This window comes from Aulonocara sp. 'chitande type north' Nkhata Bay, linkage group LG2 (genome assembly GCF_057382095.1).
Source record: "Aulonocara sp. 'chitande type north' Nkhata Bay isolate Kocher_YH1m ecotype deep benthic linkage group LG2, A_spYH_male_GT1.1, whole genome shotgun sequence".
Lineage (NCBI taxonomy): Eukaryota > Metazoa > Chordata > Actinopteri > Cichliformes > Cichlidae > Aulonocara > Aulonocara sp. 'chitande type north' Nkhata Bay.
This window is the reverse complement of record NC_141345.1, coordinates 25,306,787-25,330,519: the sequence shown is the minus strand read 5'-3', so window position 1 is coordinate 25,330,519 and position 23,733 is coordinate 25,306,787. Positions and strand designations below refer to the sequence as shown.

At 39.2% G+C, this 23,733-nt stretch overlaps 2 protein-coding genes across 6 annotated transcripts; one reads left to right on the top strand and one right to left on the bottom strand.

Moving 5' to 3' along the window:
* Positions 1-4,592: 4,592 nt before the first annotated feature.
* hmgxb3 (HMG box domain containing 3) lies at positions 4,593-21,745 on the bottom strand. 5 transcript variants are annotated; one of them, XM_086312801.1, is made up of 22 exons: positions 21,633-21,745; positions 20,124-20,275; positions 19,828-20,002; positions 18,171-18,384; positions 17,878-18,047; positions 17,652-17,759; positions 17,407-17,541; positions 17,084-17,319; positions 15,910-16,019; positions 15,742-15,822; positions 15,458-15,540; positions 15,246-15,353; positions 14,991-15,131; positions 14,450-14,757; positions 13,667-13,794; positions 12,083-12,214; positions 11,791-11,975; positions 11,442-11,664; positions 7,036-7,169; positions 6,683-6,802; positions 6,279-6,488; positions 4,593-6,152 (listed from the first exon to the last, which is right to left on the bottom strand). In XM_086312801.1, exons 1-22 carry the CDS (start codon positions 21,693-21,695, stop codon positions 5,559-5,561), a joined length of 3,810 nt encoding a protein of 1,269 aa, XP_086168927.1. In that variant the 5' UTR covers positions 21,696-21,745; the 3' UTR covers positions 4,593-5,558. The 5 variants fall into 5 exon arrangements, with proteins under 5 accessions (XP_086168927.1, XP_086168926.1, XP_086168909.1 ...); XM_086312800.1 differs by lacking the exon at positions 21,633-21,745 and adding exons at positions 20,365-20,474; positions 21,077-21,262 and having other exon boundaries at positions 17,878-18,384; XM_086312783.1 differs by having other exon boundaries at positions 17,878-18,384.
* Positions 21,425-23,404, top strand: LOC147337915 (SLC35A4 upstream open reading frame protein-like). The gene is made up of 3 exons (XM_086312807.1): positions 21,425-21,795; positions 22,118-22,216; positions 23,207-23,404. The coding sequence occupies exons 1-3, from the start codon at positions 21,781-21,783 to the stop codon at positions 23,402-23,404; spliced, it is 312 nt and encodes a 103-aa protein (XP_086168933.1). The 5' UTR covers positions 21,425-21,780.
* The last annotated feature ends 329 nt before the right edge of the window (positions 23,405-23,733 follow it).

Genomic DNA, 23,733 nt, shown 5'->3' with positions numbered 1-23,733 from the left:
TTATTTCTCATGAAAAACGTGAAAGTCGTGGAGTAAATAACAGTACTTCTGTTTACATTTGAGCTTTTAAGCATTTGCTGGGACTTCATAGATGCTTCTCTTCATGCCTTGATTACAAGAGGAAGTTCATGTGCGTAATGAGGTTCATAATTTGCTGGAAGAAATTGCGGCAATTTTTCTACACAGTCACCCATTTTCTCAGAATTAACTGGACAATTTATTGACAGGGTGTTATTTTAAAAAAAAAAAACGAAGCAGACTTAATATCTGTTGATTCCAAGTGTCAAATTTGAATTTTATAGTTTTTCATTGTAATTTTAAATGTGATACTCAAAGAGATCTCAGTGTGAAGAACGACATCATTATACTGGGAAAAAAAATGAAGAGAAAGAGTAAAAGGTTTAGGAGTGTCCAAAGCAACAGGAATGAATGCAATGACCAGCTCAGCAACACCAACAGGCCTGAAAGACCTCAGAGGACAACTCAAGTGCATGAAGATCTTCACAACATCTAACTAAAGGAAGTCCTGAGTCAGAAGAAGTCACATTGTTTTCAAGCTCTGCAATTATGAGTGGAAATAGAGGTTTTACACCAACATACAGTATACTTAAAAAAGTTTAAGGTCGAGATATATTTGTTCGTTCATTTTATAATTGCACTTTCATGAACTTTAACGTCTAATGTGTTAACTGTGCCTGTAGAGTTTGACATGTCACGCTTTTTATTCTTGCAGTTTCTCTGACCTTGGGGTGAATTGACTCTTGGGAATACTGCCAACTGTTTTAAAGCTTCTTTTTTCATAATCTTTCTCACTGTAGAATGATGAACTTCAAATTGGTCCCAGATTACAGTTATAATCATTCTCTGATGAATAGCAACAGCTGTTCCTTTAACATCATTGCTGAAGTCTAAAGCCTGATGTCCTTAATGGCATTGCGTTAACACTTGAATGTGTCAACCAAGCCAATACTTTTATAGAAGTGCTCACATTAATGCTAATGAGGTGAATCAGGTGCATCTGATCATCAGCACCTTGCTGCTAAAAAAATAAATAAATGAATAAAAAATAAATTAAATGAATGTAAATTTTTTCAAACACAAGTTCCTGGGGCCCGGCAAAGGCTCCGATCTAGTCCCCTGGATAACTTTGGAAAATGTGAGGGAAGGCTTTAATTTTGGACTTCTAACTACATTTATGTATATGTAATATCTTATACAGCATTGGATATTTATTAAAAAACAAACAAACTTCCTCATGGCTTCCTCAAACTTCCTCATATTACATTAAAGTAATTTTGTAATAGATAAAAAAGGAAATCACAAAAAAGTTCATTTTTCCCCCAAAAATCTACCAAAATGTGTGTTTTTTAATGAATCCATAATAATAATACTAAAAAATTAATTCACATTATCTGTGAATTAACAAAATCTTTCAATTTTATAGTTTCTGGGCATTCTTGAAAATAAGCTAGCACAACTTTTTTCTGTAATTTTATACATTTATTTCTTGCAATTTAACTCCAAAGAGTCATGCAGATGGAGTTCATTTACTTCAGCAGCATTTCTTTATCATGCAGAAAAAATATATATATGGTTGAACTTGCACTTCTTTTTCTAATGTTAAAGAGGACATGAAACACTACACATATCAAGGCTAACACACATTGTGGAGCGCTGCTCTCAAAAACTGAAATAGTTGTAAGTAAACTTTATTTATTAAGCGCTTTTCACGGACAGACAATCAAAGCGCTGTACACAAATATTAAAATAAACAATAAAATCAATAGACATTATATACAATGTAAAAGATCAAATGTAAATAATGTAAAAAATATAAAATATGTAGATAAACAAAAGGCAAAAGGAGTTTTTAACTGTTTTTTAAAAGAATCCACAGAGTCAAGCAAACGTAATTGTAGTGGTAAACTGTTCCACAGCCTTGGTGCAACAGACTGAAAGGCTCTGTCCCCTTTTGTCATTAGTCGTGTACGGGGAACAACTAAGAGACTCCGAGTCTGTGAGCGGAGATGACGAGCAGCAGTGTATTTTATAAGAAGCTTGTATAAGTAATCTGGCCATTTAGTGCTCTGTATGTTAAAACAAGAATTTTAAAGCGAATTCTAAACTCTATTGGGAGCCAAAGTAAAGAATATAAGATGGGAGTGATGTGAACACGCTTAGTAGAGCGAGTTAGTAATCTGGCTGCTGCGTTTTGTATTGTCTGGAGGCGGGAGAGAGATGATTTATCCAAGCTAGTAAACAGGGAATTACAGTAATCTAAGCGTGATGACACAAATGCATGAATGAGCTTTTCCAGTTCAGCTGAGGAAACCATATGTCGCAGTTTAGATATGTTTCTTAAATGATAGAAACAGGAACGAGACAAAGATTTTACATGAGAGTCAAGGCTCAGAGAAGAGTCAAATATTACTCCAAGATTTCGAATATTTGACTTGACAGATGGACAGAAAGAGGCAAGAACCTGACTGATTTTAGAATGTAGCTCAGGAGGAGCTATGATCATGGTCTCGGTCTTGTTAGTATTTAGAACGAGGTAGTTGCTTGAAAGCCAATCAGAAACCTGGGTTAAGCACTGGACTAGGGTGGACAGCCTATCCAGATGAGGCTTAAAGGACATATGGAGCTGAATGTCATCAGCATAAAAATGATAAGACAGGTCGCTAAAAGATTGAATGATACCAGCTAAAGGAAGCATATAAAAAGTTGTAACGCTGTCTGTGACACTGGATTGAAGAAATGCTTAAGTGGTTAAAGTGTAAGATTTGAGACTGAGCATGTGTAGCACCTTCTTATGCCTGTATAAAACATTATGTCACTGGGATGGTCTGTTGGTTGTTGCCGCTAATACATTTAAATTAGTTTATTTTAGCTAATTAGTGACAGAATTGTTGTAACGTTTGGGTTAGTACGGAGCATCTATTCAGTTACTGAAGGCAAATCATCTCAAGGCAGAAGACAGAATTTGTTGATGTCCATGGATTCTAGACTTAAGGTAGTTATTCACTACAAAGGATTTTCAAGTAAATTCACAACTTTTATAAACCCCTTCAATTAAAGCTGAATGTCAAGTGTTCCTTTGACTGTGAGGTCTTGAAAAAGACCAGACTTTGAATTTCACTCAACTTTATTTAGACCAACTAGTTTGATAGCTGGTAGGTAGCAGCAGGTAAAAAACCTTTCAACACAAAAATAAAGAACATTTCATTAACCGTTCAGATAAATTACATGCATTACACAAAAGACAGATGAAATAACAAAATACACTTCAGTAAAGCCATTTACCATGTGGTTAACTGTGTTAATTTAACTGTGGTTCTTAAATAAATATACACAATGTGTCTTCTTTGCATTTAACACTTTTTTTATAAACAATTGTATTTTAAAGTATACATTTTAGAGTTCACAAACATTTTAATAGAGACTTTAAGGATTTTCCTTACAAAGAATTATTTTCTTTAAATCAAAACCAAACATTTATTCACTAGTTTTACGATCCACCCAAGGATTTGGGGTAACTATTTTTAATATTAAGTAACATAAATATGTGGGAACACTAACTGCACAAACAATTTATTCAAACTTAAACATTCTTTTTTGTCAATATAATTTTTTTAAACTTAAATGCAGCAACTATTTCCCTAAGCGTAAAACATTTGCACAACTGAGCTTCCACAGTTCCAAATATATGTGCAGCAAATGTGAGCTCAAGAGCTTACCGATAGCCCGTCTTGTTCAAAGTCTTCCTCACAGTGGAAAAGTGGATCGTACTTTGTTTGCTGTCCTCTCAGTATGTCGCACACGGGTCAAATGACTGCTGCATGCATTTTAAGGTCTACTAGGCACGCCCACCCTTGATTGCTCTAATGTGGCTCACCTGGCAGGGCGGTGCACACCAGGCCGTGCTTGGTTGTTGATTGCACCCAAGGTCTAATCAGCGGCCATGCACAAACAGCAGCACCGAACAGGTAGTGGGCAGGAGGAGGAAGAGAGGAATAACAGCCACACCTACTAGGTCAGCGCGACACTGAATGCTTGCCGTCTAATTGTTTACTTAATATTTGATTAAAAATCCAGTGTTGCAAAAAAACAACAGAAACTTGCTTTTTTTCCCTTCACATCTATTCTATTCATCTAATTATATATTAATTAATCATAATTATATATTAATTCATTAATCCCCAAAGTACACCCAACATTGACTGAATTAATAACATAATTAGTAATTTGCTTACTTGTAAACCTCTCTTCATTTCCTCAAGCAATGAATGATGTCAGAAACTGTATCCTGGAGCTGTTTCACTTCTTTTACCTTTGTGGGACTTCAAAAACCATCCTGATGTTTGCAGCCTCTTTCATGTGATGACTTCTTGTAATTCTGAATGTCAGTGTTGCTTGTGGGTGGCTTTGATGTAGAACTGAGTAAGGAAACTTCACAGTCAACAGATTTACAGTAGCAGACATTAAACCGTTACAAAGTTTCAGATTTCCTGTTGTCAAGTCTAAGTTTATCAGTTTATACACATGTTATTTATACATTTAAATAAAGCTGCAAAGCCATTAATTTCTTTATATTTATTTGTGACAGAAGCAGTTTAATTTACAGACTACTTTTGCATATTACCACTATACACGGCTGCTTCGGTGCCACTTGATCAACAGGTGTCCCTACTAACAACTCTGCAGCCCCAATACTTCCATAGAGATTCTGTTCATCCATTGTTCATTTTAGCTGCCAGGCAAAGTCTACGTTATCTTTATCAACACCAGAAAAAATGAAAAAAAAAAAAACACGAATACTTCACATAGACAGATATATTACATATCTTTTATGCAGCTGTTTCTTTAAAGGTTGGCTACTTCACTTGAGTCAACCCAACTCATTCAGTGTGGCACAAATTAAAGCAAAAACTACCAACAAGGGTCTATCACCACATTATCATATATTACAATTAACATTTTATAATCGCTTCCCAAAATAAACATCAGTCCAAAAGGCAGCGGGTGGCAGTTGAGAGGTAAGAGTGTAAAAATGTAAAGCAGGAACGCCAAAGGGTTATAAATATACCAAATAATTCAAAGCTAAATATTTACTTTCATGTTTGAAGTCGTAGCTGAGTGAATAAAACCCTGCTTACATTCTTTCAGTCAGAGGAAAGCACTCATTTACGAGCAGGACTCAAGGTTACTTACATACATTACATATATGTTCTGTTCTTTTTTCAATCTTTATTTCCTGTTGCTAAAAAAACATATATATACATAGGTTACATTCATTTAGTCAACTGAGAAGGACAGCTTTGACATTTCATTACCATCAATCTGATCTACTTGTTCTCACACTTAAACATCTCTAAAACTGTTTCAACAACTTGATACAAGATCACCATCTTAAAAATACTACTATTGTCAGGGTTAACCCTACAATCACTACAATCACTAGTAGAACTTGCATGTTTCTAAATTTTTGCAGCCATTATACATTCAGTCCACCTCCCTGCCTGCTTGCTCACATATCTCGCTTTCTAAGCCAAATTAGCTTATTCATCCAGAACAACCTCAAACGTCTCTATTACTTCCTCCTGTGCCTGTCCCTCCACCCCACTTCCTTCATCTTCCTCGCCATCCGTTTTTATCTGCGCCACTCCCAGTCGGTACAGAGAATCCCTGATCACGACCTCTCCAGGCTGGCAGGCCTTTACAACTTGACTGATCTGCTGGCTCACGATGTCTCTGCTGGTGAGAAAATCCACCAGACGGTTGTACAGGTAATAATAAGCAGTGTTGTTGAAAACAATAGGTTGTTTCAGCGCACGGCTCACAGAAGGAACGCTAGAAGAACTTTCTGTGGAGTCACTCTTCAGTGTATCTGACTGTTCTTTATCCGGAGCACTCTTGTCATCTTCCTCGCCCTTCTCCATCTCTATCTCAGCTACCAGGCTAACATAGGGCTCGAGGTCTTTGCAGACGACCATAGAATGATGTTCTGGAGCAGCAGGCTTCTGGGTTTCCTGTGGAGGATGAACCAGCCAGCAGGAAGAGGACTTGGTGATGGGGTGGACCTGCTGGTTCTCTGCTCCGGAGGACAGGTCAGCACTGTACAGCTGGTCCTGGAGCTCCGGACATGACACGAGCTAAAGAAGACAAAGGACAGTTTGTCTGAGGAAGGCACCACACAGAGTGTTTACCTCGTAACTTTTGAATGCAAACTACTATAATAACAGCTTATTTCGATCACACTAAACACTGGAATCACACACCACTGGTTTTTCAAAAGGGTCAGAGAAGCAGCCTTGATTTCTGCCCCACATTTGTTTCGCCAGCTGTGGGTACTGCAGGTCAGTGCAAAGGGCCACCTGACGAGCACTGTCACAAACATAGACTGGAGGCCAGTAGCGAGATGACAGCAGCAGATCAACATGGTCACGAGCCGTCTCTCCTTTCACCAAGTACTTAGACGCGCACATGACCTGGGCACAGGCATCACAGAGAAAACAATTATACTTTTTAAAGTGTGTAAAATCACTTTTGTTTGTTACTTCTTTAAAATACTTTGGTGTGTTTGCGCCAAATGACACTTGCAGATGGATGCATGTGATACAAGTTGATCCATTTAATTCATTTGTTTTGACACATCTGGATAACATCTGGCTGCTGTTTTTACCTTGTGGGGGCAGACTTTGGACAGCTTGCCAGCAGTGAGGTGTGCAGGGGGTTGCGTGGCAGTGGAGAGGCCGCTATGAACGACTGCGTATAAGGAGATCAGAGAGGCCAGCAGCTCATTCTAATTCATTCAAATGGAGACAGAAAGCAGGGTTTTATTATTACAAACTCTCACACAAATATGAGAAAATGAACGAATTAACAAAGCAAATTAATGATCAAGAAAACTGATTTTTGAAGATTTTGCTTCATAAGTAGTAAATTTAGTTCCAGTTCCAGTTATTTAGTAGGAAAAAAGTGACACACACACACACACACACACACACACACACACACACACACACACACACGTACCTTAGTGGAACCTGGGGCGATGTTTGCCCCACAGCAGTCCAGGACTTTTCTCAACTCGTCCTCAGTGTGATCTTCAATCTTGTCGAGTCTCAGCTGACTGTCGTGAATGAGGCGTACCAAAACTGATGGATCTCCTGAAGCACATGATGAACAATGCTGTCTTAAAAAATGGCTACATCCCTACTCCATCATCTTAAAGTCACTAGTAACATTATTAGATACATTTTCCTAGTACTGGGTTGCACTTTATTGTCCAAATGGTGACAGATACAACAAAGTGCTGGAAACATTCCTCAGGGATTTTAGTCCATACTGACATGAATGATGTGACTCTCCGGTTCAACCACATCCCAGAGGTGCTCTATCACAACGAGATTTTTTACTGCTAAGGCCATTTGAGTGCAGTGAACTCACTGTCATGTTCAATAAAGATGTTTAAGATGATTTGAGCTTTGTGACATGGTGTATTATACATTAGAAGATGGGTACACTGGATGGATCCATGCTTCCATGTTGTTTATGCCAGATTCTCACCCTAAAATCTAAACGTGGCAGCAAAAGTCCAGACTCCTCAGACCAGTCTTCTGTGGTCTTATTGTAGCCTTGGTTTCCTGTTGTTAACTAACAGGCGTGAAAACCATGTGCTCTCCTACTAAAGTGGCCCATCTGCTCACATTCACTCCTGCATTCACACCTATGGGCAATTTGGATTAACCAATTAACCTATCCCCACTAACTGCATGTCTTTGGACTGTGGGAGGAAGCCGGAGTACCCGGAGGGAACCCACGCAAACACGGGGAGAACCTGCAAACTTCACACAGAAAGACCCCAGCCTGATGGTGGAATTGAACAGCACCTTCTTGCTGTGCGGCAAGATGCTGATGATGATGATGGATTTTTCCTCTTCTTCAAATTATTCTCTGTAAACCATCTCTGTGAGATGCTGTTGTTTAGGAAAATTCCAGTACATTAGCAGTTTGCAAATTACCACCCCACGTGGCAACAATGCCCCAGTCAAAGTCATTTAAATCATAATTCTAATGATGTGTTTGATCTTCAGCAGGTTGTCTTGGCCACGTCTACATGCTTAAATGCATCGAGTTGCTGTCAGATGATTGGTTTACACTAGAGATGGCACGATACCACTTTTTTATGTCCGATACCGATACCGATATCATAAATTTGGATATCTGCCGATACCGATATGAATCCGATATAGTGTTTTTTAATCAACAAAACTGTTTTTTAAAATATCTTGCTGCATTTTGCAAGTCTGCAAGTTCATACTCAAGTTTAAAACAACAACTACACTAAAGCTATTCTGTTATACCTGTATACAAAAAAAATATTTCATAGTTCAGCAATACTGATCAATCTAATAAACTTAAACCTACACCATCCTCCCTATTCTGGTATTTTAAAGAGTACTTAGCATAAATATTAAGCAACCTAACTAATAGGGTTCCAACTCCCAGCAACAACAAAAATAAATAAATAAAAAATAGGGAACCACCCCTCACACTCCACCTCATGATGCTTAATCAACGTAATCAACCTTAATTTGATGCAGTGTGAAAAAAAATGCACAGAAATCAATTATTTCAAGAAATATTAAATAGATTCAACATCTTTCTTCAACAAAATTGCAGACTGCACAGATGGTACCTTCCCAAAGGAAAAAGTACTATAGCTTACTAGGGTATATATATTAGACTTAATAGTTACTATATACAGTAATTGACTTCTATTCATTTTACATCAAATTAAAACTTTGGGTGTCAGATAATTATTTATTAAAAGCTCGACATTTTAAATGAGAATAAGAAAGAAAAGTATGTCTTTGTGCCCCCTTTTCCCAGTTAATGCCCTATCGGCCCCCCTGGCTAAACTTTGCTAGATCCGCCCCTGCACAGTTACCAGCCGTCAGCTACGTAGAAAAAGATCCTGGTGTAGAAAGTAATATTAAATAAATTGTAACAACAGCTTATCAAGCTTAAACGTGCTGCTGTTGTTCAGCCGCTGGTTTGCTCTTTCTGGCGCAAAGTGGACCAAAAACAAACAAGAGAGACTCACGACAGAAAAGCCGATCAGCTGATCATTAGCAGTTTCACGATTGAAGTAGCAGCCGGAGAGCGAGAGGCAGTCGCTCGTTAAGCTTAACGTGGGAATGCTTTACAAACATTCAGAGATGGACTTACACACTTGCTTTACTTCTCTCGGGGATAACTTTGTCGGAGATGAAATGCCAGGTTGCTAGCGAAGCTCCAAATGCTATCCAGACCACCGACAGGTCCCGCATGCCACAGCTGCTCTATCACGTGATGCATACTGCTCCGACGTTCTGAGGCGAGTTACGGCGTGTTGCAAGTTTTGTGAGGTGCTTTCGTGATATTTAATGGATCGGATTACATTTTTTATTTTTCTCCGATATCCAATCCAGTAATTTAGGTCAGTATCGGACCGATACCGATACGTAATATCGGATCGGTCCATCTCTAGTTTACACATGTATTAATGACCTGTTGAACCAGTATATCTAATAAAGTGGCCAGTGAGGGTATATTAAGCTCAAATATTATGGCTAGGCTACCTGTGAGATTTCATAGTTTTGCTTTTTCATTGCAATGACTTCTTCTAGCAGTGGATACCGATCTAATACCCGTTACTAAATCACCATATTGGTGCAACAATCCCCTAATCTATGTTCTCCCGCCGCTCCTGTGGTTCTGTAACATTTCCATGTTATCGGCAGTCCGAGTAAAGAAATCCTTGATCTCACTTTTAGTATGTTTTTAATCCTCCGTTTCCTGTTTACAGCATCTTACGCACATACAGTGCACATGAATGGTCATGTGAGATGTGTTTACTAGGGGTGCAACGATACACAAAATTCACGGTTCGGTTCGGTTCGATACTTTGGTGTCACGGTTCGATATTTTTTCGATACAAAAAAATTTTCATGCCTTTTTAATTTGTCATTTATTAAAATTATAAATATATACTTGATATTGATATGGTATCACTGTAAAAAGACTGTGGTTGGAAAGTGTTGATATAAAGTTCAAATAGTATTTGGAAATACGACTTTTGCTTTTAAGAGCATTATTAAGTCATTGAAAGAGTAGTTCAAAAATGAAGATTCACAGGGCTTTTACTTTGAAATCCAAAATAAGATGGCCTTGATAGTGACAGGGCACAATTAGGGTACAAGGCTGTGTCATATAGATCTAACATTAGAGTTTGTAAAAAAAAAAAAAGCCTAAATTATATGTTATTATGTTCTTAACATATCTGTTAATTCACTCGAAGTTGGCTTTTATTTTGAAATCCGGTTTCCACATCCATTCCCGTAATACTTTGAATACACAGGGAACGTAAAACAAACTGGAGGCTGGCTTGACTGCAAGTCTCGAATTGGAGGCTGGCTTGACACCAGTGGCTAGACGGCCAACACGTTAACGAGCTAACTGCGCTAACACACTAGCTCCCACCCATGTAATTGAGCATTGCATGGCACATCCAACATACTGTTTTACTTTAGTCCATGACTCGCTTACCTTCAGGGTCATACGTCACATGAAAACCAAAATAATTCCAAACGCCAGATCTGAATGAGGGTGGGGAGGTCCACTTCTGTCTCGCTAGCTTGCCCTGCGCTCTTCCTTCTGACCATCCTGTCTGTGTTGAGTGCTCAGTGAATCTGCGTTCGACTACTCCGCCTAGGCTGCACTCTCGAGCCTAGGCGGAGTAGTCAAATGCAGATTCACTGAGCGCTCAACACAGACAGCATCGTCAGAAGGAAAGTTGATAAAATAAATTACAAATTTTGTATTGTTCTTTTTTTTTCTCCCCTTTGGTTTTCTTTCTTTCTCTCCCCCTCTTTCTTTCATTCTTTCCCCCTGTCCTATCCCACAGTCATGTCTGTCCCGTTTGCAACTGAAAATAAAATAAATTCAGAATTATAATAAAGGTCAATCAAATGGACCAATATGATGATCCACTTAAAATAAATCCTCTTGGCATCTTTCTTGGCCTCAAGACAACAATTCTGATGGCTATAAATCCAAACGGGACACAAAAAAAAAAAAAAAAAAAAAATTGAAAAAAAAAAATTGAAAAAAATTGTATTGTTCAATACATATGCGTACCGAACCGAAAGCACTGTATCGAACGGTTCAATATCGATACGAATATCGTTGCACCCCTAGTGTTTCCTACAAAACTGTTTTTTTTAAACACTATTACGCATTTATGTTCTTTTAGCCTTAAAAATCTCCATTATATTTGCTTGAATATAGTACTTATTGCACTAGAATTTAATCACTGGAACATCGGACACCCCTTAATAAAAATGATTTATGCATATGGAGATTAAAATCAGCAGTAATTTACAGGAAGAACATACCCGAGGACTGCTCAGGGTGTGGCAAGACCTTGTCCTTCTCTGTGTTGATAACAGTGGGGCTCCTCATCAAAGGTGGAATGAAGGGAGCAATTATGGAAGCATCTACCCGTGTGATAGGGATGTCTGTGGGGAAAGCTGCTTGCTCAATAGCCTCACTCTCCATGGTCAGCCAGAAGTCATCCACATGTACCTCATCTGACACTGAAAACTCAGGCCAGGTAAACTGCAGAAAGGTCACAAGAGGACACAACAAAAGAGCACACAGTCAAACACATATCTAAACAAAGCAGCCATTGCCAAAACAAAAGTTATGTGGCATTAATTACAGTTGTTATCACCAAACTCTCACTTCTACATTCTTGAGCTCCAGGACATTGTTTGTGTGTCTCTGTGCAATTTCTATCTTTGGAGCAACGCCGCAAATGCCACAGATCATATCGTTGTAATCTCGGATGGTGAGGCACTCAAAGGCCCAGTAGCCACTCAGGAGAAGCTCTTGAATTTGAGATGATTCATCTGGATTAAGAGAATGGACTGGGGGCCAAAACCAAAGGAGAAAACAGACTGTCAAAGCTATTTTTAAAAATGTAGACCCTTACAAAGTAGAAGCAATAAATGCTGAGTGTAATAGAGGATTTTACCAGGATGACTGGGGACGTGGTCCACTATAGTCTTGGCTGCCTGATAGGGTGACTGGCCTAGTTTGATGCTGGCCCTGATCTTCAGAAAGAGGTCAATGCTCACCAGCAGTCTGTTCCCAATGTTGAACAGACCTGTTAGAATAAAGAAAGATTCATCCACTCGACGCCAGAGAATATGGCTACAGGCTAAACCACACCTTATAAAAAAGCTTCCTCAGTAAGAGCTGTTTATATCCACTCAATGCTTTTGGTATGAATACACAAGGAAAATATTGTTTCTCCATGGTCAGCCAAAAGTCATCAACATCATCAACAACCCCATCTGATACTTTGACCATATTGAGGCAGGTTGAAACGTTAACCTGTCCTTATATTATTAAAGGTTAGTATGGAGTTGAAAGACGATGACAACAGTTTTTGAAAATACTGATAGATTTGCATTCACTGGAGTCTTATATGCTAGGCTTTTAACCAATCAGTGAAATAATTACTGCAACTGGTAAATGCAACATTTTACTGCAGAAGCTGACCTTTAAGGGCACTTTTTGAAGAAGAGCTTTCCCAGGGCAGGTACTGATGGAGTTAACATTTGAACAAGCACCAATTTCTTTTTTGAAAAAGGAGCGACTGATGAGTAGCAAGGCTAAAAGTAGTGGACTGCTGTCTTTTCTAACATTTTAAGCAAACAGAATTGCAGCACCCTTCTTAGTTTTACTGTTTTGGTCTCACAGAGCCACCGTTACTCATAATAGCATTGCTGTTTTGGTAACACTGGAATTTCCATCACGACTGAAGACTTTGCCAACTTCTTTTCTGTCCAGTGGATCACAGAAGCACAGTGTACTAAAAACTGGATAAGTCAAATTGGGAGCATGGGCCTATAAATGTACAGATGTTGTCAGAAGTTTACATACAGCATAAATGTCGTGGTATTTTGGGGTATTGTTGATTTTTTAGCTGTTTTTCAGGGTGTAATGATTGTGAAGCATACATCTTTAACAACTTTAGAAAACAAGAACTGGTGCATAGGATTGAATTTATTTTAAATTTTCTCTAATCCACATAGAGTCAAAGGTTTTATGCATTTTAAGCATAAGGTTAGTTCATTCATTTTTAAAAACGTTTAAGCTGGGGCTTTAGGAAGACCATTCCAGAAGTCTAATGTCAGCTTGTTTTATCCTTTCAAAACCAGTTTTGATGTTGTTTGGGATCACCAGCGAGAATTTAATAGGCTTTGGCCTCATCACGTTAAAAAACACAATAGAACCTCAGCACCACTTATTGAAAGATTTAGATGAGTCTGTGTATGTTTTTGACCCTGTCTGGATTAGAGAAAATCCAGAATAAATTCAGAACCAATACTTCTTTGAAAAAGAACAGTTCAAATAAATAATTAAAATTACCATGGCATTCATGCCTATGATAACTGAATGTAAATTTCTGGTCATTACTACATATGTGCCAGCTTGTGCCTACTGAGAGCTTCTGCAGACAAAAGGTAGCCAGTCTCCTGAAGAATCTTTATTTAATTCAAACAAATCCCATAATTATATGTGCAATATACCTTCAATTGGCTCTGCTTACCTGGATGAAGGTCAGTGAAGCTGTGCAGGGCCAGACACTGAACATTGAGACAAACCTTGAGCTGCAGAGAGACTGTCTGCATTAGAGTTTCAGTGAGCAGCCAGCAGTTCTCCTGTCCTGCAACAGTGCTAAAATGTACAGATACAGATAATGTAAGATACCAGATATTACAATAATTTTAGCATTTTTCAAAACACAGAGTTACAAAGTGCTTAACAGTTTGAATAAAAGCCACAGAGTGATGATAACCACACAGAAACAAAATCAACCATATACGGTCAGACACTCATTCCAACATACAAGCAAATAGTTGCAAATTACGGTCAAAGTCAAGGGGGAAAATATTAAGGGAAAGCTAACCTATAAAAATGACTTTTCAGCAGTTAAAACCAGTAACAGTGAAGTTGACCTGATGAGTGTGGAAGGCTAATCCACAGTTTAGGTGCAACAACCTCAAATGCACAATCACCTCTATTTTTAAAACCCTGGTTTAAGGATCGGAGAGGCCGGCTGCAGTGACGAGGTTTCAGAAGCTCTGCTATTTAAGCAGAGGTCAGAATTTTAAAGTGGATTCTCAAATTCACTGAAAGCCAGTGAAGGAATCAGAGAATAGGTGTAATATGTGACTGCTGACTAGTTTTTGTAAGCAGCCTTGCTGCTGTCCTGCTGTAACTGGGGGTTAGATATGGAGGACTGGGAGACACACGTGAAAAGTGAACTACAATAATCAAGGTGGGAGAATACTAAAGATATTAAAACTAATCTTGTCATGCATCTTCTTACCTCTGATCACCTTTGAAGAGAGGGTAGTTACACAGGCCACAGTGAGTAGCTGCTGACTCGTAGTACTGAGGCCACCTAGACTGAAGCATGGTCTCTGCCTCAGCGCTGTTTTCCTGCTCCTGATCAGCCACTTGAACAAAGACAACCTGGAAAGTGTTGAGCTCCTGGATGAGGGTTAATGTTTCCTGAAGCTCAGCCTCATTCTCAGGAATCTGCAAAGAGCTGCGCAGCAGCTGCACCGTATTTTGACGCTGGATGTCTTTTTGGGCAGGACTAAGGGGATTGTATGGACACAGCAGAGTCTCAGACTGAAAAGGGGAAATTAAGAAATCAATGGAGACAAATGGATCCGTATTGAAAAATACAAAAATGTTGGTTTTAAAGTAAAAGTAAAGCATTTAATACATTTGTGTTCAGAAGTTGCTAAAGGTTTCTGCAATAATTATAGTGAAGACAAGTAAACGAAAGTGTTACAGCTGTAACAGCACCTTACAGCACCTGCACTTTGGAGAAAAATTGGAGGAAGGAAGGTTTTGTGTACCTTTGTTGCCTTGGCATTCTTCTGGGTCAGCTCGCAGCCACATTTCGGGCACACTGCAGGTTTGTGCCTGTTCTTATAAATATAGTCGCAAGATGGGTTCTTACACCGACCCCTGCCTCGTGCTGTGGACAGTCCCAAATCCTTAAAGAATAAAGAAGTAAATTACCTAAATATCAACAAACAAGCAATATAGAGGGACAAAAGTACAGGTTTGTACACAATTACAGCAAAATAAACTGCAAAGAAGATACTCACAAAACTGGAAATTGTTTGCTGTTTGAAAGGCACAACTGACAGGATATTCACTCTCCTGTCAGTCAGAGAAGACGTGGGCTGGCCTCTGTCAGCTGCGCCCGGAAAATCCTATGCAAATGCATGCAGACAGTTAGAAAGAAGAATTAACTCTGCTGTTTTGCAGTTCTGTGTGAGGTTTTTCTCTGTGTGTGTAACCATATGTATGTGTTAACCTGGTTAGCTGTGGTCGTTGGGACAGCGTGGCCGAGCTGCTTTAAAGTGCTGGGTTTGAGACCTGAGAAACTCTCTGGTGGCACTGTGGTTAAAAAAGAACCAGATCAACTGAGAGCTAAAACCTCAGAAAATACAGTCACATCGAGACACTTCATGATAAAATTGGTCTGCATGTGTCAAGAACAAGTACAGAGCAGACATGTAATAAAACCAGACAGAAGCCACAAATGTGGAAATTGCACAGAATGAAGAATAATTAGAAATACAGTCAAATGATCATTACCATTCGGTGAATTATTGTTGTGTGAATACTGACATTTCTCTTTGTCAGGTGGAACAGTTATGATCTGAAACACAGCACGACCTAAAACACAAACACATATGTTGACGCTGTAAGAGCCCAATTAAGCACATGCACCAAAACATTACTGCTGGCTCTGTTTCATTTCACCTGTGTTGTAGCAGGCAGGAAGGATGGGCCTCACAGGCCTCTTCTGCACAGTGGTACTGCTCTTTTCCTGGCCTTGGATTGAGGCACTTTTAGGATTGTCTTTCACTTGTCTAGAAATAAAAGAGTAAGTATGTCAAGTCAGATACAGTCTAGTGTCAAAACACAGAGGGCAGCAGGCAGCTGTTTTAACAGCACAAAGAGGAAATGAGTATAATTCAACTTCATCCACATTTTCAAAATGGCCCTTTTTTCCACACATTTTTGGCAGTTCTTGTTATTAAGGAAGGTACAGTAAGTTAAAAGAGAAAAAACAAGGTAAGTGTGCATTTTTAAAAATAAACAAATCCACTAATGCACATACAGTGCTGTGAAAAAGCATTGAGCCACCTCAAATTTCTTGACATTTGGTAGGAAAATGACAAATACGGGCATACAGATACAAATCTACAAATACAGGTACATGCCATTGATTTTAGTGCCTTTTTATGCTTCAGTTATTCTGATATTATTGTTACATGGCTTAACAAATATTAAAAAAAATTCAAGTACGAGATTAAAATGAGTTAACGAAAAATGTTGATAGTCCTTCAGAAAGCCCTGAGAATTAATACTCAAAATGACTTTGAACATTAAAAGAAAGTATTGAAGAAAAATGTAAATATAAATGACAGACTACAAGAAGCAATCTTGAGACTTTTGCATTGTACTTTTCATACTGCATGCCTTCTGCAGCTAAAGCATAAAAGCCATAATCCAGCGGTCCCCAACCCCCGGGCCTCGGACCGGTACCGGCCCGTGAGTCGTTTGGTACCGGGCCGCGAGAGTTGAGGCTCAGTGTGAAATGTATGGTTTTCAGGGTTTTTATCGTTTTTCAGCGTTATTTTGTTATAGTTTTTATCGTTAACTCGGTTTTCCTGCGTCTTTTCACATGTGTTATGAATAAGTCTTCTTTTTTCGGTACCGGTACTAGTTTTATTTTGTTGTATTTTTCCACGACACCTTAAAGGCCGGCCCGTGAAAATATTGTCGGGCATAAACCGGTCCATGGCGCAAAAAAGGTTGGGGACCGCTGATGTAATCAACTTGCTTCTTTAAAAGAACGAACACACTTAATATCTGATTTAATGGCCTTGTGAACTCTCAGACAGTAATAATCTGCAGAAATGACACGCACCTTGTTTGAGCCGGTTGTTTGGTGCTGCTGCCCTCTTGTGGCAATCCAGCTGAACGAACAGGCTGCTTTCTGGCGCGCCTCACAACTTGTCCTTCTTTGTTGACTCCAGTAGTATTTATTTTGCTGACAGCAGCACCTGCCTTCTGAGTTGTTGGTTGTGTGGTTTGACAGCTTTTATTAGCTTTTTTTTTAGCTTTTTGCCTTGAAGCAGCTTGCTTCTCGTGTGACTTTTTTGCCTATTAAGAAAATGGCAGCCAAAACTAACTGATTAGAATCACAAGTAAATAGTGAATATTTTTTTCTTAGGTTTCATTAACACTTACAGCGGGTATCCATTTACCACCCAAGTGGCTCCCACACTCGGGGCATGTTGGTGGCTTGTGGCGGGTAACGTAGACAAATGAACAGCCAGGATTCAGACACCTCCCTCGACCTCTCCGAGTGTATGTCTTCACAGACTGATGAGAAGAAGAAAATATGTAACTTCAGGTCTTTCAAGTCCTAAAAATTAAATGTGTACTCTTCCAGATACAAGATTTTTCTTTATTTGACTAATATGCATGCTTACCATTTTATATGAAGGTTTGACACTTTGCTCTATGCTTGCTCTAACAGGGACCATCACCACTGGGCCCACAGAGCTCACAGTTGCCAAAGACTTGGGCTCCAGTAGGTTCTAGGGTAAGGCAAGAAGTAAGCAAAATACATGTGCTGTTATTAAAATTAGGTGATTATATAAGTTAATGAATATCAGTCTACAACCTGGCAGAAGATGGAGGACATTTAGGTTGTACCTGGGTGGGTATGATGGCCACCACCTGTGTGGTTTCCCCCTGTGTTTGCTGCACCATCGATGCACTGTAACTACTACTGCCAGCTTTTGCCTCATTTCCTTTCAGTATGACCCGATTTGCCATACAGTCACCAGAGCTCTGTGAGACACTGGAGTCTCCAGAAGCTGTTGCTTTCGGTGAGACAGAGGAGGAGGAAGAGGTGGGTGGAATTCCTTGGAGGGCAGGTGACACTACTGCTGTTTCCCCTGTTATTTCATCAACAACAATGGGGTGTTCAGAGAGTTCAACCTTACCAGCCAACCCTAAAGGTGTCAACCGGGGTTCCTGAATAAGGGAGACTGAGGGCAAGCCATTTTCAGGTGGATTCTCCGTAGACTCAATGCTGAGCTCTGATTGAGAGCTTCCCGGCTGGAGACTTGAAGAGCAGCCTTTGGACAATACAAAGTAACTGGTTCTTGGTAGGATTTTGCGGAAGCCTGGCAGATCTTTGGAGAGACTAACAGATGACTGAGGAAAAAGCACAATCGAGACATTTTTTTATGGCCAAAAGAATTCATGATAAAGGAAATAAATGAATCTCACTGGAGGAAGGGCTTTTTAATCAGCTGTCTACCAGTGGCAATGTTTTTAAAAAGACAGGTTGACTTTGTGGAATAATGATTAATTTACTACTAGAGTGTCTACTAGTACAGTATTTATTATAATAAAAATACTTTTTACTGTTAAGTTTTTACTGAACTTTTTAACTCAGATGAGGGAAAATCTGGATGTTTTGTTCAGAAAACAGGAGTAATTTAAAATCTGAATCAGTTACCATAGTAACAAATTCTGACTCTTCACGTCCAGCTAAACACGGTTACATGGTTTCTTTTGTTGATTCATAGCTGATATTTCAAAGAAGATATCCATCCATCCATCCATTGGCTTCCGCTTATCCTTTTCAGGGTCGCAGGGGGCGCTGGAGCCTATCCCAGCTGTCATAGGGCGAGAGGCAGGGTACACCCTGGACAGGTCGCCAGTCTGTCGCAGGGCTAACACACAAGGACAGACAACCATTCACACTCACATTCACTCGCACATTCACACCTAGTGGCAATTTGGATTATTCAATTAACCTATCCCCACAAGCTGCATGTCTTTGGACGGTGGGAGGAAGCCGGAGTACCCGGAGAGAACCCACGAAGAAGATAATGGAATGCATTTATTTGCTAAAGTTTAGGTATTCAATTCATATTTACCTGGGACTTTGATGTTCCAGGTAAATATGAATTGATGCTGCTGCCCTCTTGTGGCACTCCAGCCAACTAATAAATATTAGTTGACGACTGCCTTAACAGGCTGTTATCCTTGTAAGAGAAAGAGATCTAGCACATCTGTGGACATGCTAGATTTATTCTCAGATCTTCACTGAAAATGTTAACATCACTCACTGTTTAGAAGTTATAAAAAGTGATTGTTTTTCATGATGTGATTGGCTGCAGTGATGGGGCCCTCCTATTATATTTATAAAATCATATTCTACGATCATAGTAAGTCGTCCCTTGGAAATGACTTGTATACTTCAAAGGATGACTGCATGTTCACATATAGCAAAAGTAAGGTTATGTACCTGCGTTTATGAAGGCTGCAGACATTTTTCAACGTTCTGACACTATTGTTCACTATGTAGGAATATATACATATTTTGAAAGATAGTCAAACACTATTGAGGAAGGTCTTAAATGTAAATTAAATCTTTTTTCCCATATATTGAACTAAGTATTTTTCTAATTTATTTGTAACAGACTCATATTGCCAGGTGAAAGTGCGCCAGTTTTGAATTCTAGCATAAGTGTTTAAGAAGGTTTAATCTACAGATTAATGGATTTAAATAATATGGTCTTCTCAGCTAATCCGATACGCTGGTTTGTTTACATTTAAAAAAAAAAAAAAGTTGAGACTGCAGCTTACTGTATCTATGCCCTCCTTCTCCAACTTGGCTTTTTCCAGGTAGTAGCTTTTCTCAGCTACGCTGAGTCGTTTCCAGCTCTCACTGATACGCTTGTTGATCTCAGACTGTGGCATATTAGAGACTCCGAGTTGCATAATCTGGTGAACATCAAAGTAGTATAGCAGATAGGCAGACCTAAGGCAGACAACACATTCCAAGTCTACAATTAGAACATGACATTTTTAAGACATTTTTAATGCCTTTGAAGCTCAGCCAGTGATGAGAGAAGGGTTGAAAACCATTTTATTCATGTTACCTAGGCTTCTTAGGTTTCTCCACACTGTCATCTTGAGGTTTGCTCTTCCTCTTTTTAAAGGATGTCACCTCCATTTGGCTGTAGGCACTCTCCACCTCTTCTGTCACTTTAACAACCTCAAAAAGCTCCACTTTGTCCATGTTTCCAAAGATCTAGGACAAAAATGACACACAGCAGGGGATCCATGTTTGAACTGTCAAGAAGATGGAATTTATTGCAGGGGTGTTGTGTCAAAGCGTACCCATCTCCACTTCACTTCAAAAAGGGAAGCACCAAAAATAGAAGCATTTAGGCTTTATTTAACCAAGTAAAAGTCTCAGGGAGAATAAAGATCTCTTATTCGGCAGTTAACTTGCCAAGAGAGCAGTAAAATAGTTGTAAATAAAAACACAAACGATAAGAACAGACAAAAACACACATTAGACGAGTGAATACAATATCTCGTTCACATGCAGTAAATTCTAAAGCTCAAATTGGAAACAACTTGCAAATTTGTTTTTATGAAATTCCATGTTTGCACATCTTAGCTATTTTATGCCTAATAACACAATAACATGCAACTAAGGCACAAATCATTAGCGGCCACAATGTTTGAACAGTATGACAAGGGTGATTTTACATAGTAACTGCAGTGCTGTTGACATAAAGTTTATTTCACCTCCTTTCCTCGGGTGATGAGAGGCAAGCAGAGGTGCTCATAAAGGCTATAACTAATGAAAAATAATACTAATAAAAGTACTGGAGTGTGACTAAAGGTTATTATTTGAATATATCGCTGCAAAAATGCCATGCACTTTTATCCACATTGCTCAGGGAGAGAGATACTAAACCAAACAAACATGTAAAAACCACCGCTCCTTCCTCGTTTTAAAGGTAGGTTTAATGGCGTGTGTTAATACTGCCCGCACGGTCAGTCAGTTATCCAATGAAATGCCTTCTTATTGAAGTCTTACCTACGACGGCCCAAGGTACTACAAACTACTCTGAACAACGTTTAGAAGTCGCCGAAAATGTCCATGCATTGTGTTATTATGCTAAGTAATGCTACGTGTTGCCTGTTCTTTACATTAGATAAAGAATTTCACGACGCTAGTAAAGGTGTAAAGTAGCCTCGTTGCTAGTCGTCTCATGAAAAAAGATGGCGGTTTGTTGCCATTGTCATTAACCAATCACATGCCAGAATGTATACATTAAACCAATAACGTAAGACGTTTTTGCCACGTGAAAGTGCAGTGTGCGTCCTACGGAGTAGTGCTTGTGGACACAAGCAAGCGCAATTGTTTTCCGGTTAAATGCCTCTAGAGGGGCTACAGTAGAATAACAGGGTAGAGAGTGGCTTTGAGTGGGATACATAAATCGGACGCATTTAAAAATTAAATATTCCCCATAAATCCCAAAGCCAAAGAAATGCATTTGAAAAGTTTAAATGACGTGCATCCTGACAATGATTTTCATAACTTTGCACGACAGCGATATGGAAGGGAAACTCCAAACTTTTTCTAACCGTACTTTCTCATACGCCTGCCAACAGCACCAAATTTCCATTTGTATAACTAACGTATTGCAAAGCATTGATTTCCAGGCTATACCAATCGAGCGGACAAACAGCTGCAGCACAGACTTATGAGCCGAATGCCGATTAACGCACCGAGCAAAAATGGCGGATGACAAGGTTAGTGAGAGTGTGGTCAGGCTTTATGTTGTGCGCTTCATCGTATGTTAGCGACTGCTAGAACAATAAAATATATTTTTCTGTTAACAGCGTTTATTTTAACAGGGTAGGGATCACTTTTACATGAAATTGTTCGGCTTTAGTATTACCGCTTGTAGCTGTGATAACTTCGACAGAAGTGTGGAGTTTGTTGGAAAAAAACAAATGTGCTCTTCGTAAAACCGCTGGAGACAAGTTTAGGCTGACACCTGTCCTCGGGTAGATTAATTTCGAACTATCATATCATTTCTAATGGGAATTTGATTAACTGCTTTTATTACAGGATCCTCTGAAACAGTTAAGAGATCTAACACAGCTCAAAAATCAGCTGGATGAGATCCAGAGGCGAGTAGAGCACGAAGTATCTGCAGGAATTCCCCAGGTAAGTTATTACAAGTGTCCCAGATAAGTGGTCAGTACCTTGAAGCACGTTCTCCTTGTCTAATCTTGCTGTAGGAATATACAGTCGGTGGCCACTTTATAAGGTATATGATGCTATTACCGAGTTGGATCTTTTCTGTCTCCATTCTTTATGGCACAGATTAAACAAGCTACTGGAAACATTACTGACAGCTTTTTTTCTCCCCCCATCTTGACATGTAAGCATCAGATTTGTTGATCAAATGTCACACCACGTCCCAAAGATGCTCTATTCCATTGAGATCAGCTGACATTTAAGTGGCATGAACTCATTGTGGCTTTCAAGAAACCAGTTTGACATGATTTGAGCTTTGTGACATCAGGTTTGAGATACTTTGTCTACCTGTAGGTAGATTTAGTCTGTAATAAGTCATCCATTCCCCACATTTTCATCAGAGACACAACAGATAAGTATAGTTCAAAATACCGAAAACAAAACTGACAATAATTTTGAGAACAAACAGCTTGTCGGACTGGGGAAACCTAAATAGGTGAGAACCGAAAGGAGCGTGTATAGAGGCATGGTCCCGCTTCTGAAATTCCGATACTTAATCTCCAAGACAAGCTCACCTAGCACCAACAATCATGCCACATTCAAAGTCACTTAAAATCACCTTTCTTCCTTACCCTGATGCTTTGTTTGAACTTCAGCGTCTTGTCTTCACGACGTCTATATGGCTAAATGCACTGAGTTGCTGCCATGTGACTGGCTGACTGGATATTTGTGTTCATGAGCAGTTGAGTGGGTATACCTAATAAAGTGACCGGAGAGTGTATATCATTGTAAATGTAAAGCATTTCCGTTAGCAGTTGTATTACGACTGATGAATAAAAGTGAATACTGGTCACTCATTCAGACTAACGGAAGCTAAATTGTGATTGTGGTCTATGCAGAATATATATTTACCCTTAATGAAATATCTTCATTTGTGTATATTGTTTTGCCTTGTAGGGTGGTTCAGTGTTGGGATCGCCATTTTTGAAAGGCTTTTTGGCCGGTTATGTGGTGGCCAGACTACGTTCATCTGCCTTCCTGGGAGTACTGCTGGGAACAGTCACTGGCATGTATGCAGCGCAGAATTATCAAGTGCCCAACATTGAAAGGACCTTTAAGGAGTACATGAACAACTTGAAGAAAGGACCAAAGTAATCTGGGATGACTGTTTGTCTTTCCAGTGACTTTACAGAAGTACTACTCTTGGAGTTCCCGGCTCGTGATAGATCAGGACTTTTGCGTAGACTGAATTATGGATGTAAACATTTAACTCAAATTTTACTGGGGACTGAATTCTTGCTTCTTCTTTTTTTTCTTGCATTTTTGTTGTGAGGGAAGTTACATGCTACTGTTCCACTTGCATCTGTCCAATGTTAACCCTGACCTTGAGCCTTTATATTTCATGACCTGTCTTAGTTTTGGTCCAGCTGTTTACACCTGTCAGATTTTGAAGTAGTCATATAAAAACAATTGAAAATATTTCC

Bases quoted from the DNA above. Each gene is read 5' to 3' on its own strand.
- hmgxb3 (XM_086312802.1), bottom strand. From the start codon at position 20,913: ATGGCATTTTTGCAGCGATATATTCAAATAATAACCTTTAGTCACACT. The intron at 16,020-17,083 runs GTGCGTGTCATT...TTTTATTTCTAG, and splicing joins AAACAACCGGCTCAAACAAG to ACAAGTGAAAGACAATCCTA. The intron at 7,170-11,441 runs GTATGTTCTTCC...CATGTGCTTCAG, and splicing joins ACACCCTGAGCAGTCCTCGG to GAGATCCATCAGTTTTGGTA.
- LOC147337915 (XM_086312807.1), top strand. The intron at 22,217-23,206 runs GTAAGTTATTAC...TTTGCCTTGTAG, and splicing joins TATCTGCAGGAATTCCCCAG to GGTGGTTCAGTGTTGGGATC.